At 43.7% G+C, this 16,514-nt stretch overlaps 1 protein-coding gene across 1 annotated transcript; it reads right to left on the bottom strand.

Annotated features, from left to right (window-relative positions):
- Positions 1-1,389: 1,389 nt before the first annotated feature.
- Positions 1,390-16,218, bottom strand: LOC133553640 (rho GTPase-activating protein 24-like). The gene is made up of 2 exons (XM_061902091.1): positions 15,395-16,218; positions 1,390-1,663 (listed from the first exon to the last, which is right to left on the bottom strand). Exons 1-2 carry the CDS (start codon positions 15,712-15,714, stop codon positions 1,426-1,428), a joined length of 558 nt encoding a protein of 185 aa, XP_061758075.1. The 5' UTR covers positions 15,715-16,218; the 3' UTR covers positions 1,390-1,425.
- Between the last annotated feature and the right edge of the window lie 296 nt (positions 16,219-16,514).

The raw sequence follows: 16,514 nt of genomic DNA, 5'->3' as shown, positions 1-16,514 counted from the left end.
CGGTCCAAAGCCTCCTTATAAAAGGCCCAAGCCACTTTACAACTGTTATTACTATGAAACTGATGTATAACACATGTGTATACAACTTTTTCTCTGTGTAATAATCCATCCATCCATGCTTTACCGCTTATCTGGGCTTGGGTCGCGGGGGCAGCAGCCTAAGCGGTGGCGTCCATTGCTGTTTGCAGCTTTAATTCCACTCGTAATCACAGTGTTAAAAATAATGTTCAAAATATAAAACATTCTCATGCATTTTTAATCCATCCATCCGTTTTTCTACCGCACCTGTTCAAGAAGTTGCGTCAACGGTAAGAAGTGATTTATTTATTATTGGTTAATGTGGGGATTGCTCTCCTGGGGGTTCTTCAGACCACCAAGCACCGACATGAGAGCCTGTTTCAGGGTTAAAGTATTGTTTTAGTTCTCAATAATTCTCTCAGTTGCTTTCCAGCAATTGACTTTTTCTCTTTCGTTCTCGCTCGCTCCTGGCTGCTGCTTATAACAGAGCGACAGGTGATTAGATAACGAGGCCCAGGTGGGCCATCTATGCACCTGTCGCTGGTTTCGAGGCCGGTCCTGGCACACCCCGCTTCGCTGCAGGCCTGCACGCCACGCCCCCTCCACAGTTAGCTTCAGAATAACAAAGAATAAGAGACCTGTTATACTCCAGAAATGTTGGTCTTACTTAAAAATGCTCTCGTTTAGTTGTGTTCAGTGTTGAAAAAAATATTACATGGCTCTTATGGAAATACATTTTATAATATTTGGATTCTCAGCCAAAAAGGTTCCCGACCCCTGTTTTAGACTATGAGGTGTTTTTTTTTGTTCTGTTTTAGATGCATGTATGCCCATAAAGTTCTCAGTGGCCTCTCCGTGTGAAATGGAGGGATGAAATCATGGAAATGGACTTCATGCAGAAAAGGACTATTCTCACTCAAGCCTCGTTTTCCACATTCATCTTTTTCTGTGGAATTTGATCGTGTTTTGTTCCGCCTTTTCATTTTAAACTCGGCACGACCCGATTTTGTTCATTTTTTGCCGTTTTCCTTTCAGAACTGTCTTGTGCATCCACAATAATCACACTCTCATTCAGGGGGCTTGTCGTAGGATTTTTGTACAAAACGTACGTCAGCAGTAGAAGGGAACAAAAGGAAGAAAAAAAAAATTGCTGTTTTCTCCTCTTCTGAGAATAACCGCAGGATGTTTTGTGTGATTTCCTACGGAATTTCAACGAGAACACGTATTCAGCCATATGCAATTATTGTCCAGTTTGTATCATTTCTGTATTTTCAGATTCCTCATAAAGAACTATGTGTACATTATGGACGCCTTTCCTAAATAGGAAAGGGGATGTTGTGTCTACAGAGAGAGATAAAATACTATACAACATCTTGTGTTGAAGTTTATTTGTGCTTTTTTTCCCCCTCAAAAGCTCCCGATGATGTTCTCTGTCTTCTTGGCCTCGTTGTTGAGCTCTCCGAACGTGTCGAAGAACTGCTCCATGTCTTTCTGCAGTGCCGAGTTGCACCGCTCCGCAGCGTCTCGATCCCTTTCGGACTCTGCGATCTTTGCCTCTACGACCTGGTACCAGTGACGCTGCCGGGTCAAGTTGGATTTCAAACAAACCACCTCGTCCTGCAGCTCCTTGTTTCTCTCCTCTAAGCTGAGATCCACAGCATGAGTTGGAAGAAAGACAACATTAGATTCCCGACAGGAAATTAATTTGCTGTTTATTCCAAGTAATGTTTTTAGAGCTCTCAATTAGGGCTGGGCGATACGGCCTTTTATTAATATATCGATATTTTTAGGCCATTTCACGATACACGAAATATATCTGGATATTTTGCCTTAGCCTTGAATGAACACTTGAAACATATAATGACAGCAGTATGATGATTCTATGTGTCTACATTCAAACATTCTTCTTCATACTGCATTCATATATGCTACTTTTAAACTTTCATGCAGAAACGGAAATCACAACTTAGTCAATTGACCCAAACTGTATTTATTAAACAGTTATTAAGCAATGGCACAAACATTCATGTCATTTCAAAACAGAAAGTGCAAGATTGTCAGAGACATTTTAAAACAAGCCATGAGTGCACTTTTGTGCATGATGTCACTAAGGTGACTTATCAAAACAACTCTAAATTAAAGTGCAATTTTTGTACAGATAATCAGGTTTATGTTTGGTCATGTTCTGCTTTGTTTTTGTACTCTTGCTTCACATTTGGCACTTCCTGGTTTTGTTTGTTTCCATGCCAACCCCTTAGTTTCCACCTGGTCCCCTTAGTCACGCCCCGATCCTCAGCCTCTCACACTCGCACGCACCCTACCCATGCTGTTCAAACCTTCACGTCCTCGTCCACAGTTTCATGCCGAGTAAGTTTATGTATTTATGCCACAGTGCTAGTTTAGTTTTGTTTGTATATAGTCATGCCATCGTGCTGTTTCTGTTCATAGTTCATTCATCAATCACAACTAAGTTAATTTACCAAAATTGTTTTTATTAAATGTCCAGGGTGTACCCAGCCTTCCGCCCGATTGTAGCTGAGATAGGCGCCAGCGCTCCCCGCGACCCCGAAAGGGAATAAGCGGTAGAAAATGGATGGATGGATGGAGTTATTAAGCAGTGGCACAAACATTCATGTCATTTCCAAAACAAAAAGTGCAAGATTGTCAGAGACATTTTAAAACAAGCCATGAGTGCACTTTTGTGCATGATGTCACTAAGATGACTTATCAAAACAACACTAAATTAAAGTGCACTTTTTGTACAGATAGTCATGCCTGTAAATCAGGTTTATGTTTGGTCATGTTCTGTTTTGTTTTTGGACTCTTGCTTCACATTTTGCACTTCCTGGTTTTGTTTGTTTCCATGCCAACCAATTAGTTTCCACCTGGTCCCCTTAGTCACGACCCGATCCTCAGCCTCTCACACTCGCACGCACCCTACCCATGCTGTTCAAACCTTCACGTCCTCGTCCACAGTTTCATGCCGAGTAAGTTTATGTATTTATGCCACAGTGCTAGTTTTGTTTTGTTTGTATATAGTCATGCCATCGTGCTGTTTCTGTTCATAGTTCATTCATCAATCACAACTAAGTTAATTTACCAAAATTGTTTTTATTAAATGTCCAGGGTGTACCCAGCCTTCCGCCCGATTGTAGCTGAGATAGGCGCCAGCGCCCCCCGCGACCCCGAAAGGGAATAAGCGGTAGAAAATGGATGGAGTTATTAAGCAGTGGCACAAACATTCATGTCATTTCCAAAACAAAAAGTGCAAGATTGTCAGAGACATTTTAAAACAAGCCATGAGTGCACTTTTGTGCATGATGTCACTAAGATGACTTATCAAAACAACACTAAATTAAAGTGCAATTTTTGTACAGAATGTCATGCCTGTAAATCAGGTTTATGTTTGGTCATGTTCTGTTTTGTTTTTGGACTCTTGCTTCACATTTTGCACTTCCTGGTTTTTTTTGTTTCCATGCCAACCCCTTAGTTTCCACCTGGTCCCCTTAGTCACGCCCCGATCCTCAGCCTCTCACACTCGCACGCACCCTAGCCATGCTGTTCAAACCTTCACGTCCTCGTCCACAGTTTCATGCCGAGTAAGTTTATGTATTTATGCCACAGTGCTAGTTTTGTTTTGTTTGTATATAGTCATGCCATCGTGCTGTTTCTGTTCATAGTTCATTCATCAATCACAACTAAGTTAATTTACCAAAATTGTTTTTATTAAATGTCCAGGGTGTACCCAGCCTTCCGCCCGATTGTAGCTGAGATAGGCGCCAGCGCCCCCCGCGACCCCGAAAGGGAATAAGCGGTAGAAAATGGATGGATGGATGGAGTTATTAAGCAGTGGCACAAACATTCATGTCATTTCCAAAACAAAAAGTGCAAGATTGTCAGAGACATTTTAAAACAAGCCTTGAGTGCACTTTTGTGCATGATGTCACTAAGATGACTTATCAAAACAACACTAAATTAAAGTGCACTTTTTGTACAGAATGTCATGCCTGTAAATCAGGTTTATGTTGGGTCATGTTCTGCTTTGTTTTTGGACTCTTGCTTCACATTTTGCACTTCCTGGTTTTGTTTGTTTCCATGCCAACCCCTTAGTTTCCACCTGGTCCCCTTAGTCACGCCCCGATCCTCAGCCTCTCACACTCGCACGCACCCTACCCATGCTGTTCAAACCTTCACGTCCTCGTCCACAGTTTCATGCCGAGTAAGTTTATGTATTTATGCCACAGTGCTAGTTTTGTTTTGTTTGTATATAGTCATGCCATCGTGCTGTTTCTGTTCATAGTTCATTCATCAATCACAACTAAGTTAATTTACCAAAATTGTTTTTATTAAACGTCCAGGGTGTACCCTGCCTTCCGCCCGATTGTAGCTGAGATAGGCGCCAGCGCTCCCCGCGACCCCGAAAGGGAATAAGCGGTAGAAAATGGATGGATGGATGGAGTTATTAAGCAGTGGCACAAACATTCATGTCATTTCCAAAACAAAAAGTGCAAGATTGTCAGAGACATTTTAAAACAAGCCATGAGTGCACTTTTGTGCATGATGTCACTAAGATGATTTATCAAAACAACACTAAATTAAAGTGCACTTTTTGTACAGAATGTCATGCCTGTAAATCAGGTTTATGTTGGGTCATGTTCTGCTTTGTTTTTGTACTCTTGCTTCACATTTTGCACTTCCTGGTTTTGTTTGTTTCCATGCCAACCCCTTAGTTTCCACCTGGTCCCCTTAGTCACGCCCCGATCCTCAGCCTCTCACACTCGCACGCACCCTAGCCATGCTGTTCAAACCTTCACGTCCTCGTCCACAGTTTCATGCCGAGTAAGTTTATGTATTTATGCCACAGTGCTAGTTTTGTTTTGTTTGTATATAGTCATGCCATCGTGCTGTTTCTGTTCATAGTTCATTCATCAATCACAACTAAGTTAATTTACCAAAATTGTTTTTATTAAATGTCCAGGGTGTACCCTGCCTTCCGCCCGATTGTAGCTGAGATAGGCGCCAGCGCCCCCCGCGACCCCGAAAGGGAATAAGCGGTAGAAAATGGATGGAGTTATTAAGCAGTGGCACAAACATTCATGTCATTTCCAAAACAGAAAGTGCAAGATTGTCAGAGACATTTTAAAACAAGCCATGAGTGCACTTTTTGTGCATGATGTCACTAAGATGACTTATCAAAACAACACTAAATTAAAGTGCAATTTTTGTACAGAATGCAATGCCTATAAATCAGGTTTATGTTTGGTCATGTTCTGTTTTGTTTTTGTACTCTTGCTTCACATTTTGCACTTCCTGGTTTTGTTTGTTTCCATGCCAACCCATTAGTTTCCACCTGGTCCCCTTAGTCACGCCCCGATCCTCAGCCTCTCACACTCGCACGCACCCTACCCATGCTGTTTAAGCCTTCACGTCCTCGTCCACAGTTTATGTATTTATGCCACAGTGCTAGTTTTGTGCCGTTTATATGTGTTTGTTCATGTTTAGTTCTGGACTCGGCCGATTCGTTGTGTTTGAGCACTTCCCCGTTTAGTCACCATGGCAACGTAGTGTGCTCCTCCTCACGGGCTCCTGTCACACACCTGTTTTTGATTATTATTTGTGTATTTAAGCCCACCTGATTCCTCAGTTTGTGCTCGGCTCATTACTTGCTAACGGCAACAATCACGTATGTATCCTCTGCTTATCTCTGCTTTAGTTGTGCTAAGATCCGTCTTAGCTTCGCGTGCGTTCGGCACGTCACCGTTTTGGAACCCTTTTTGTATCCTGCTAAGTTTAGTGTTAGCTTCCGTGCGTAGGCACGCGCTTTATTTTTCCACTTTTCTGTCACGTGTTCGGCGCACTTGTTGCGCGGGGTTGCCACTTGGTGGATGCACAACGACCAGGCGGATCGTGACATTTTGTTTTGTTTGTTTATAGTCATGCCATCGTGCTGTTTCTGTTCATAGTTCATTCATGCCAATCGAGCAAGTGTTTTTGTTTCCTGTTTATATTTTGTAGCCAAGTTTTATACCTCCGTGTGAGCGCCCTTAGTTTGATTATTTTTGATTATAGTGTTTAAATAAAAAAAACATGTACCTGAATTCCCGCCTGGCTGGTCCTGTAATCCCGCTGCGTCGAAGGAGCACACACAAGCCTTGTCCAAGCCAAGTTATGACACAGAATGCCAATACAAGTTTAAAACCAATAAAGTGCACTTTTGTGCATGATGTCATACATGATATTTCAATTAGGGTCAAATAAAAATGAGCTGCATAATAGGAAATCAAACAGTGTATGTCCTTCACTATGTGGTAGGTTCCTGTGGACGTTATTTCCTTCTGTTGCTGACTATTTTTTTTCAAACGGTGTTGATCTGGAAATAGTTGCTTCTGCATTTTGTTGGCGTGGCACCGAATGGAGATGTTGACATGCAGAGTTTCAAGCACTCTTCATTCTTTAGCAGGTGACTTTTCAAATGATGCTACACATTAGCAGTGGTGCTGCTTTTTGTAGCAACACTTTTGCCGCATAATTACTCAACATATTCTTGTTCGAAGCCAAACCACCGCCAGACGATGGACCCCGTGCCGTTTTTCTTGGGAATGAATTATTCCTTCATTTGTTACCAGATTCGCACCTTCTCTCTCTCGTAATGCCACCCGCACCTCACCGTTAGCATCACAGCTAACGTTGCCATTTCGCTACCTGTCTGCTCCGTGGGAGTATGTGACGGTGCACATGTGACGTATGTAAGATGGTGCGCTTGTTTAAGTCTCTATGAGAAACAGAGACAGGAAAGAGTGAGAAGAGCCTGTAGTGTAATGCCTGCAGTTAAAAGCAACTGCGTGAGAACATATACTCCAGGGGTAGGGAACCTATGGCTCTAGAGCCAGATGTGGCTCTTTTGATGACTACATCTGGCTCTCAGATAAATCTTAGCTGACATTGCTTAACACGATAATTAGGAATATTTTTTCTGGTAGTCACAGTGCTAAAAATAACGTGCAAAATATAAAACATTCTCATGCATTTAAATCCATCCATCCGTTTTCTACCACACCTGTTCAAGAAGTCGCGTTAATGGTAAGAAGTTAAACTGGTTGCAGCTTGCTGCAGGGTCGTTCTCCCAGGAAGGCAGACGGACCACTCGGGACATGACATTTAGGTAAAAACATGACTTAATTCAAGTTTAAAAAAAATACAAAAAAAAATCGCTCACAGCGGAGGCAAAACTTGGGCTAAGGAACAAAGCTAACGCATAAACAGACTATGAACATAAATCAAACAAAACTTACTTGGCATGGCATGAAGCACGAAACTATGGCAAGGCATGAAACAAGTCAGCACAGAGCAAGAAAAGATCACATTGACGCCAGGGCGACTGACTGGCAAAGAAGAGCTTAAATACTGCCTCTGATTAGTGCTCGGGAAACAGGTGAGCGGGCATTTTGTCCACCAGAGACAGGTGGACAAAATGAATCACCAAGGAAACCAGACAAGGGAGTGAAAAAAACAGGAACTTAAAGAGTCCAAAGGACAAACAGCACATGGCCAAACAAAAACATGATCAACAGACATGACATTTGATTTATTATTGGTTAGCTTCAGAATAACAATGTTATTAAAAAGAATAAGAGACCTATTATACTCTAAAAATGTTGGTCTTACTTCAAAATGCACACATTTAGTTGTATTCAGTGTTAAAAAATATGATACGGCTCTCACGGAAATACATTTTGAAATATTTGGCTTTCATGGCTCTCTCAGCCAAAAAGGTTCCCGACCCCCTGGTATACTCGAATGTCACGATTTAGTCATTTCTATATCGCACAGAGACAAACCCAAAATATATCGCCCAGCCCTACTCTCAAAATGAATACGTTAATGTGGATTGATCCGTCATTATTATTGGGTTATTGTCACGCGAAACAAGTCAACATGGAAGATGCTTACAGAGCGTTCTGATTGCCCTCTCAATGGGACATTTCAGTTCTAAAAAACATGGTACTTCCGTCTTAAAATATCACATTAATAACACCAAGAGAGTAACTGGTGTGTTAATAGAACCTGAGCTACAGGAGGTTTTCGCAGAACGTGGCCTCATCGTGTTTGACTCACCCGAGAGCTATTTGCCTGGAAAGGATACACAACCCCTAGCAAAGAAAACAAAAAAATGGAACAACCAGACTTGGAGAATGTCCATTAGGTTGTTTACGTTTGTCGAAAAAAAAATCAGACAACAGATAAAGTTTGCTCAGTGGATAGAAAGTCCGCCCTGAGATCTGTAGGTCGTGAGTTCAAACCCTGGCCAAGTCATACCAAAGACTATAAAAATGGGACCCATGACCTCCCTGCTTGGCACTCAGCATCAATGGTTGGAATTGGGAGTTAAATCACCAAAATGATTCCCGAGCGCTGCTCACTGCTCCCCTCACCTCCCAGGGCATGGGTCAAATGCACAGGGCGATGAAATGGCGGGATTTCCACTGGAATCGACAAAGAGTACGGCGTCCAAAGGGTGCTACAAATTGTAAGTTCAAATCCTTTCTTTCATTATTTTTTCACGTTTAATATGTTTTTTGCCATTTTAATTTTGACAGTACCACATAAGGTTTGTTTTAATTGCTGATGCGGATTTATGGATTTTTACACGTGCCAGAAAATAACCCGTTTTGTACAATGCCCAGTAGGGCGTAAATGTGTTTCCGTATACTATTTCTCCAGCATGTGTAGTATTTTAAGAGGTAACCATTGAAGTCGGACATCACTGAAGGCCTAGGTGGGAAACAACACTGTTCAAATGTGACTTAAAGATGTCGATAATGGGTTCCACTATGTAAAGTACTTTGAGTCTCGAGAGAAAATCGCTACACAAATATAACAGACTTCACTCTCTAAGGCAGTGGTTCTCAACCTTTTTTCTGTGAACATTTTTTTAATTCAAGTACCCCCTAATCAGAGCAAAGCATTTTTGGTTGAAAAAAGAGATAAAGAAGTAAAATACAGCACTATGTCATCAGTTTCTGATTTATTAAATTGTATAACAGTGCAAACTATTGCTCATTTGTAGTGGTCTTTCTTCAACTATTTGGGAAAAAAAAGATATAAAAATAACTGAAAATGTGTTTGAAAAATAAACAAGTGATTCTTCTAAATAAAGATTTCTCCACATAGAAGTAATCATCAACTTAAAGTGCCCTCTTTGGGGATTGTAATTTTAGTTTTAGATAGTACTTTATTTATTCCGTCAGGAGAGTTCCTTCATAGAGATCCATCTGGATTCATCAACTTAATTCTAAACATTTCTTCCAAAAAAAAAAAGAAATCTTTAACATCAATATTTATGGAACATGTCCACAAAAAATCTAGCTGTCAACACTGAATATTGCATTGTTGCATTTCTTTTCACACTTCATGAACTCACATTCAAGTATTATTCAATAAATATATTTATAAAGGATTTTTGAATTGTTGCCATTTTTGGAATATTTTTCAAAAATCTCACCTCCCCCTTGGCATACCTTCAAGTACCCCCAGGGGTATGTGTACCCCCATTTGAGAACCACTGCTCTAAGGTGTGAACACTGGTCTTTAACTGCAAACTAATGAACAGATTAAATCCGATGCAGGTGTTGGCTTTAGAAAATTAAAATGGATATCCCTAATTTTGTCTCAGAATTGAGCAATTCCATAACTTCTGCTTAATCTACCAATAAAACCCTTACTGACCTCTACAGTTCATATTCTTGCTTCATCTGAGTGTTTCTTAAAGTCAGAACGTTGACATATAAAAATGGTTTTCTGTGAAGTCCTGAGTAGTCCTGGGTTCAATCCCGGTCTCGGGATCTTTCTGTGTGGAGTTTGCATGTTCTCTCCGTGACTGCGTGGGTTCCCTCCGGGACGGTGTGGCGCAGTGGGAGAGTGGCCGTGCGCAACCCGAGGGTTCCTGGTTCAAATCCCACCTAGTACCAACTTCGTCACGTCCGTTGTGTCCTGAGCAAGACACTTCACCCTTGCTCCTGATGGGTGCTGGTTGGCGCCTTGCATGGCAGCTCCCTCCATCAGTGTGTGAATGTGTGTGTGAATGTGGAAGTAGTGTCAAAGCGCTTTGAGTACCTTGAAGGTAGAAAAGCGCTATACAAGTACAACCCATTACTCCGGCTTCCTCCCACTTCCAAAGACATGCACCTGGGGATAGGCCCCTCCCACCTCCAAAGACATGCACCTGGGGATAGGCCCCTCCCACCTCCAAAGACATGCACCTGGGGATAGGTTGATTGGCAACACTAAATAGTCCCTAGTGTGTGAATGTTGTCTGTCTATCTGTGTTGGCCCTGTGATGAGGTGGCGACATGTCTAGGGTGTACTCTGCCTTCCGCCCGATTGTCGCTGAGATAGGCTCCAGCGACCCCGAAGGGAATAGTGGTAGAAGATGGATGGATTGCGCTTTTTTCTAGTGACTCATTGGACTTTTCCATAGTCAAACCCAATATCCGAGTTCCATTTAAAGCAGTGTGGGTGTCACTGGGAGCAGGTGGGTAAAGTGTCTTTTCTTGCCCAAGGACACAACGGCAGGATGGCGAAAGTGGGAATCGAACCCGGAACCCCTCAAGTTGCTGGCACGGCCACTCTACCAACTGAGGTATACCGCTCCGTATGTCTGTTATTTGTTATTTCCTGTAAACTTAAGCATGAATATCGTTCAAGTCAGGTCATTCCATATTTTCCCAGTCATTTTCTTCCCTAATAATCCTGTGATTAAATCTGATTAAAAGTGTTTTTTAATTCAATTCATGCCAATACATTGTTTTCTCCTTCCTTTAGCCACTGCTGTCCCTTGACCTTTTGCCCGGACGTGCTCCGTCTATATTGGTGAGAAGGTATGTGGGTTGGGACCAGGTCAGCTGCATGGACTCTTCATTTAGTGCTGCCTCCCTGTATCAGGTGCTTTGACATAGAACCACGACATGGAACTAGGGCTGGGCGATATATCGATGTACATGATTTAGGTATCGGACTGTCTTATTGTGGCGGTCCGCTCCCTGTACGATCAGTGTCAGAGCTTGGTCCGCATTGCCGGCAGTAAGTCGAACACATTTCCAGTGAGGGTTGGACTCCGCCAAGGCTGTCCTTTGTCACCCATTCTGTTCATGACTTTTATGGACAGAATTTCTAGGCGCAGTCAAGGCGTTGAGGGGTTCCGGTTTGGTGACCACGGGATTAGGTCTCTGCTTTTTGCAGATGATGTGGTCCTGATGGCTTCATCTGACCGGGATCTTCAGCTCTCACTGGATCGGTTCGCAGCTGAGTGTCAAGCGACCGGGATGGGAATCAGCACCTCCAAGTCCGAGTCCATGGTTCTCGCCCTGAAAAGGGTGGAGTGCCATCTCCGGGTTGGGGAGGAGACCCTGCCCCAAGTGGAGGAGTTCAAGTACCTCGGAGTCTTGTTCACGAGTGAGGGAAGAGTGGATCGTGAGATCGACAGGCGGATCGGTGCGGCGTCTTCAGTAATGCGGACATTGTACCGATCCCTTGTGGTGAAGAAGGAGCTGAGCCGGAAGGCAAAGCTCTCAATTTACCGGTCCATCTATGTTCCCATCCTCACCTATGGTCATGAGCTTTGGGCCATGACCGAAAGGATAAGATCACGGGTACAAGCGGCCCAAATGAGTTTCCAGGTCTCTCCCTTAGAGATAGGGTGAGAAGCTCTGCCATCCGGGAGGAACTCAAAGTAAAGCCGCTGCTCCTCCACATGGAGAGGAGCCAGATGAGGTGGTTCGGGCATCTGGTCAGGATGCCACCCGAACGCCTCCCTAGGGAGGTGTTTAGGGCACGTCCAACCGGTAGGAGGCCACAGGGAAGACCCAGGACACGTTGGGAAGACTATGTCTCCCGGCTGGCCTGGGAACGCCTCGGGATCCCCCGGGAAGAGCTGGATGAAGTGGCTGGGGAGAGGGAAGTCTGGGTTTCCCTGCTTAGGCTGTTGCCCCCGCGACCCGACCTCGGATAAGCGGAAGATGATGGATGATTTATTGCGGGTTTGTTTCTGTGCCGTATAGAAAATGACTCGTGACATTCGAGTATACGTTCCCACGCAGTTGCTTTTAGCTGCGGGAATTACACTACAGGCTCTTCTCACTCTTATCTCTCCTTATCACAGACAAGCACACCTTCTTACATACGTCACTTACGTAAATGCTCTAGCACCAGATGTGGCTCTTTTGATGACTGCATATGGCTCTCAGATAATTCTATTTATATAGCACTTTTCTCTAGTGACTCAAAGCGCTTAACAAAGTGACACCCAATATCTAAGTTCCGTTTAAACCAGTGTGGGTGGCACTGTGGGCAGGTGTGTAAAAGTGTCTTGCCCAAGGACACAACGGCTGTGACTAGGATGGCGGAAGCGGGAATCGCACCTGGAACCCTCAGGTTGCTAGCACGGCCACTCTACCAACCGAGCTATGCCGAGTAACCGTGTAATACTGTTCCATATCAGTAGGTGGCAGTCGGTAGCTAATTGCTTTGTAGATGTGGGAAACAGCGGGAGGCAGGGTGCAGGTAAAAAGGTGTCTAATGCTTAAACCAGGGGTAGGTAACCTATGGCTCTCAGATAAATCTTAGCTGACATTGCTTAACACGATAAGTAATGAATAATTCTGCCGGTAATCACAGTATCAAAAATAATGTTCAAATTATAAAACATTCTCATGCATTTTAGTCCAACCATCCGTTTTCTACCGCGCCTGTTAAAGATGTCGCATTAATGGTAAGAAGTATTATATGTATTATTGGTTAACTTTTATAATAACAATGTTGTTAAAAAGAATAAGAGACTTATTATACTCTACAAATGTTGGTCATACTTAAAAATGCACAAATTTAGTTTTTAAACGGAAATACTTTGTGAAATATTTGGCTTTCATGGCTCTCTCAGCCAAAAAGGTTCCCGACCCCTGCCCTAGCGGAACAGAGAGGTACTAGCAGCATGGGTAACATTAGCTGTGATGCTAGCAGAGCCGTGCGAGTGGTAATACGCGAGAAAGAAGGTGTGAATCTGCTAGCAAATGAAGGAAGAATGAATTCCCGAGAAACACAGCAGGGGTTTGTATCGTCTGGCGGTGGTTTGGCTTCCAGTGGGAATATGTCGAACAGACAACCGTAATTTGTCAAGTGTGGGGCAAAAGTCTTGCTACAAAAAATAGCGTTACTACTAATATGTAGCATCATTTGAAAAGTCAATCAATCAATCAATGTTTATTTATATAGCCCCAAATCACAAATGTCTCAAAGGACTGCACAAATCATTACGACTACAACATCCTCGGAAGAACCCACAAAAGGGCAAGGAAAACTCACACCCAGTGGGCAGGGAGAATTCACATCCAGTGGGACGCCAGTGACAATGCTGACTATGAGAAACCTTGGAGAGGACCTCAGATGTGGGCAACCCCCCCACCCCCTCTAGGGGACCGAAAGCAATGGATGTGGAGCGGGTCTAACATGATACTGTGAAAGTTCAATCCATAGTGGCTCCAACACAGCCGCGAGAGTTCAGTTCAAAGCGGATCCAAGACAGCAGCGAGAGTCCCGTCCACAGGAAACCATCTCAAGCGGAGGCGGATCAGCAGCGTAGAGATGTCCCCAACCGATACACAGGCGAGCGGTCCATCCTGGGTCTCGACTCTGGACAGCCAGTACTTCATCCATGGCCAGCGGACCGGACCCCCTCCACAAGGGAGGGGGGGACATAGGAGAAAAAAGAAAAGAAGCGGCAGATCAACTGGTCTAAAAAGGAGGTCTATTCAAAAGCTAGAGTATACAGATGAGTTTTAAGGTGAGACTTAAATGCTTCTACTGAGGGCATTCCAGAGTACTGGAGCCCGAACGGAAAACGCTCTATAGCCCGCAGACTTTTTTTGGGCTCTAGGAATCACTAATAAGCCGGAGTCTTTTGAAGGCAGATTTCTTGCCGGGACATATGGTACAATACAATCGGCAAGATGTCACCTGCGAGAGAATGAAGAGTGCTTACCCCGCATGTCAACATCTCCGTCCGGTGCCGCACGCCCACATAATCAAAATGCAGAGGCAAACATTTCCAGATCAACACCATATAAAAAAAATAGTCAACAACAGAATTTAATAGCGTCCGTAGTAAGTAGTAACTTACCAGGTAGCGAAGAACGAACACTTTTTGATTTCCTATTATGCAGCTCATTTGTATTTGACACTTAAAATGTCTCTGACGATCTTTCACTTTCTGTTTTGGAAATGACACGAACGTTTATGCCACTGCTTAATAACTGTTTAATAAATACAGTTTTGGTCAATTAACTTAGTTGTAATTTCCCTCTCTGCATGAAAGTTTAAAAGTAGCATATATGAATGCAGTATGAAGAAGAATGTTTGAATGTAGACACATAGAATCATCATACTGCTGTCATTATATGTTTCAAGTGTTCATTCAAGGCTTAACCACAACACCAGGGGGAGCTCCACAAACCACGTTAAACCCAGATTCCGATCTAACAAAGGTCTTAACTCATTCTCCTTCTATGCCACATCAATGTGGAATGCACTCCCAACAGGTATAAAAGTAAGTGCATCTCTATATTCCTTCAAAAGTGCTCTAAAACAACACCTCCAGGCAACTTCAACACTTTACTAATACCCTCCTCCATTCACATCCCATCTCCCCGGATTATAAACAACTCAAATGTACTTCTAATGTATATACTTGTTCTTATGCTATGTGAACTCACTATGTTCTCTGCTGGCTGTACATATCCTACTAAATAAGACCTACACTGTTTCAATGTCCACATTTCTCTGTTGATGCAATTGATGACTGAAGTACTGATATCAACCAAAGCTCCTCATCCCACCCCCCGGATTGTAAATAATGTCAATAATTCAATGTATATACTATGATGATTATCTTGTGTGATTATTCTGATAGTATATATTTGTACCATGAATTGATTAACGTGGACCCCGACTTAAGTTGAAAAACTTATTGGGGTGTTACCATTTAGTGGTCAATTGTACGGAATATGTACTGTACTGTGCAATCTACTAATAAAAGTATCAATCAATCAAAAAGATCAAGGCAAAACATCAAGAGATATATATCATGCATTGCGACATGGCTTAAAAATATCGAGATATTAAAAAAAGGCCCAGCCCTACATGCAACCTCTTATCCCGTATTAAAACCGACAAAACAATAAGTATTGGATGAAGTACGGTGGAGCATTTTTATCTCATAAATCCAAGAGAGATGGGAAATAGCAGACTATGCAGAGCAGCTGGGAGCTCAACAGGATGCTTGGGGTTAAACCCTCTAACACATTCCCAAGAAGAAAGTGAGTCTTACCTGACTATGCGGGCTTCGTACACTTCCTGTTGTTTGAGGATGTGCTGCTGGAGGTTGGTGAGGAGGCTGCGGAGTGCACTGGCAGAAGGGTCAGCCAGGGGCAGAGGAGGAGGCACCTTAGGGACCCAGTGAGTCTGCGATTGGTGCTGAACCTGGCTTTGGGGCCCCGGTGACCGTCGGTAAAGCAGCATCTGGTCCTCTTGTACAAACCCGCAGTCCAACTCTTGGTGGTCGTTGCAGCCGTTCTCTAACCGACCTTCATCAGCTGCTTCCTGGATCAGCTTAGTGGCCCACGTGTGCTCCTTGAAGCTGGGTTGCATCTCGGCGACTTCCTCAGGGAGGTTATCGTAGAACAAGAGCGTGCTCCGATGTTCCCAGCTCCGCCTCGGACCGGGGTTGTGATGCGGCGGAACTCTGTCATCTGGCCCGTATCCTCCTCCTCTTGTGTTTATTCTAGGATCATGCGCCAATACTCCCAAAGGTCGTCTGCAGTAGGAGTGATCTGGCCCACCGCCAGGCCTTAGTCCCTCTCTGACCCGTGTGGGAACCACAGTCCCAGCAGTCTGAGGGCTGCAGAGGCCAGGGGGTCCGGTTACAGCGCGGAACACGTGTCTACCCTCCGCTCCCTGGTATCTGCCTGCTCGGGTAAAAGGTGGGCAGTTGTCGATCGGGGGTCCTCGGAGCAAGAACTGGCTGAGGTGGAAGTGTCCACAAGAGGACCTTGCATCGCCATGATCCAACTTTAAAGAAATGTTTCCTCTCTGGGGGATTTTGGCCTTAGATTGTGACACTAGAGCAGTTCTGCTGGCCGTGCCAAGAAAGTGTGCGTGCGTGTGTGCGTGTGTGCGTGTGTGTGTGTGTGTGTGTGTGTGTGTGTGTGTGTGTGTGTGTGTGTGTGTTGTATTTTTACCCTTCTTGAGACATCAACAAGGAAAAGTACCGTCCATATGAACAAGTTAGGATATACAGTAAAACATGGTCCTATACGGAAAAAATAGAGAATGTCTCATTTGCACCCCTGGTGGTGAAATCTATCAAAATGAAGGTGAGCCCTAAAAGGAGGAATTTTTCAAAATGACCGTGTGTCGGTTTTAAAAGTGCTCCTCCTGCTGGTCAACAT

This window comes from Nerophis ophidion, linkage group LG05 (genome assembly GCF_033978795.1).
Source record: "Nerophis ophidion isolate RoL-2023_Sa linkage group LG05, RoL_Noph_v1.0, whole genome shotgun sequence".
In the NCBI taxonomy this organism is placed as follows: Eukaryota; Metazoa; Chordata; class Actinopteri; order Syngnathiformes; family Syngnathidae; genus Nerophis; species Nerophis ophidion.
This window is presented reverse-complemented; position numbering and strand designations above follow the sequence as displayed.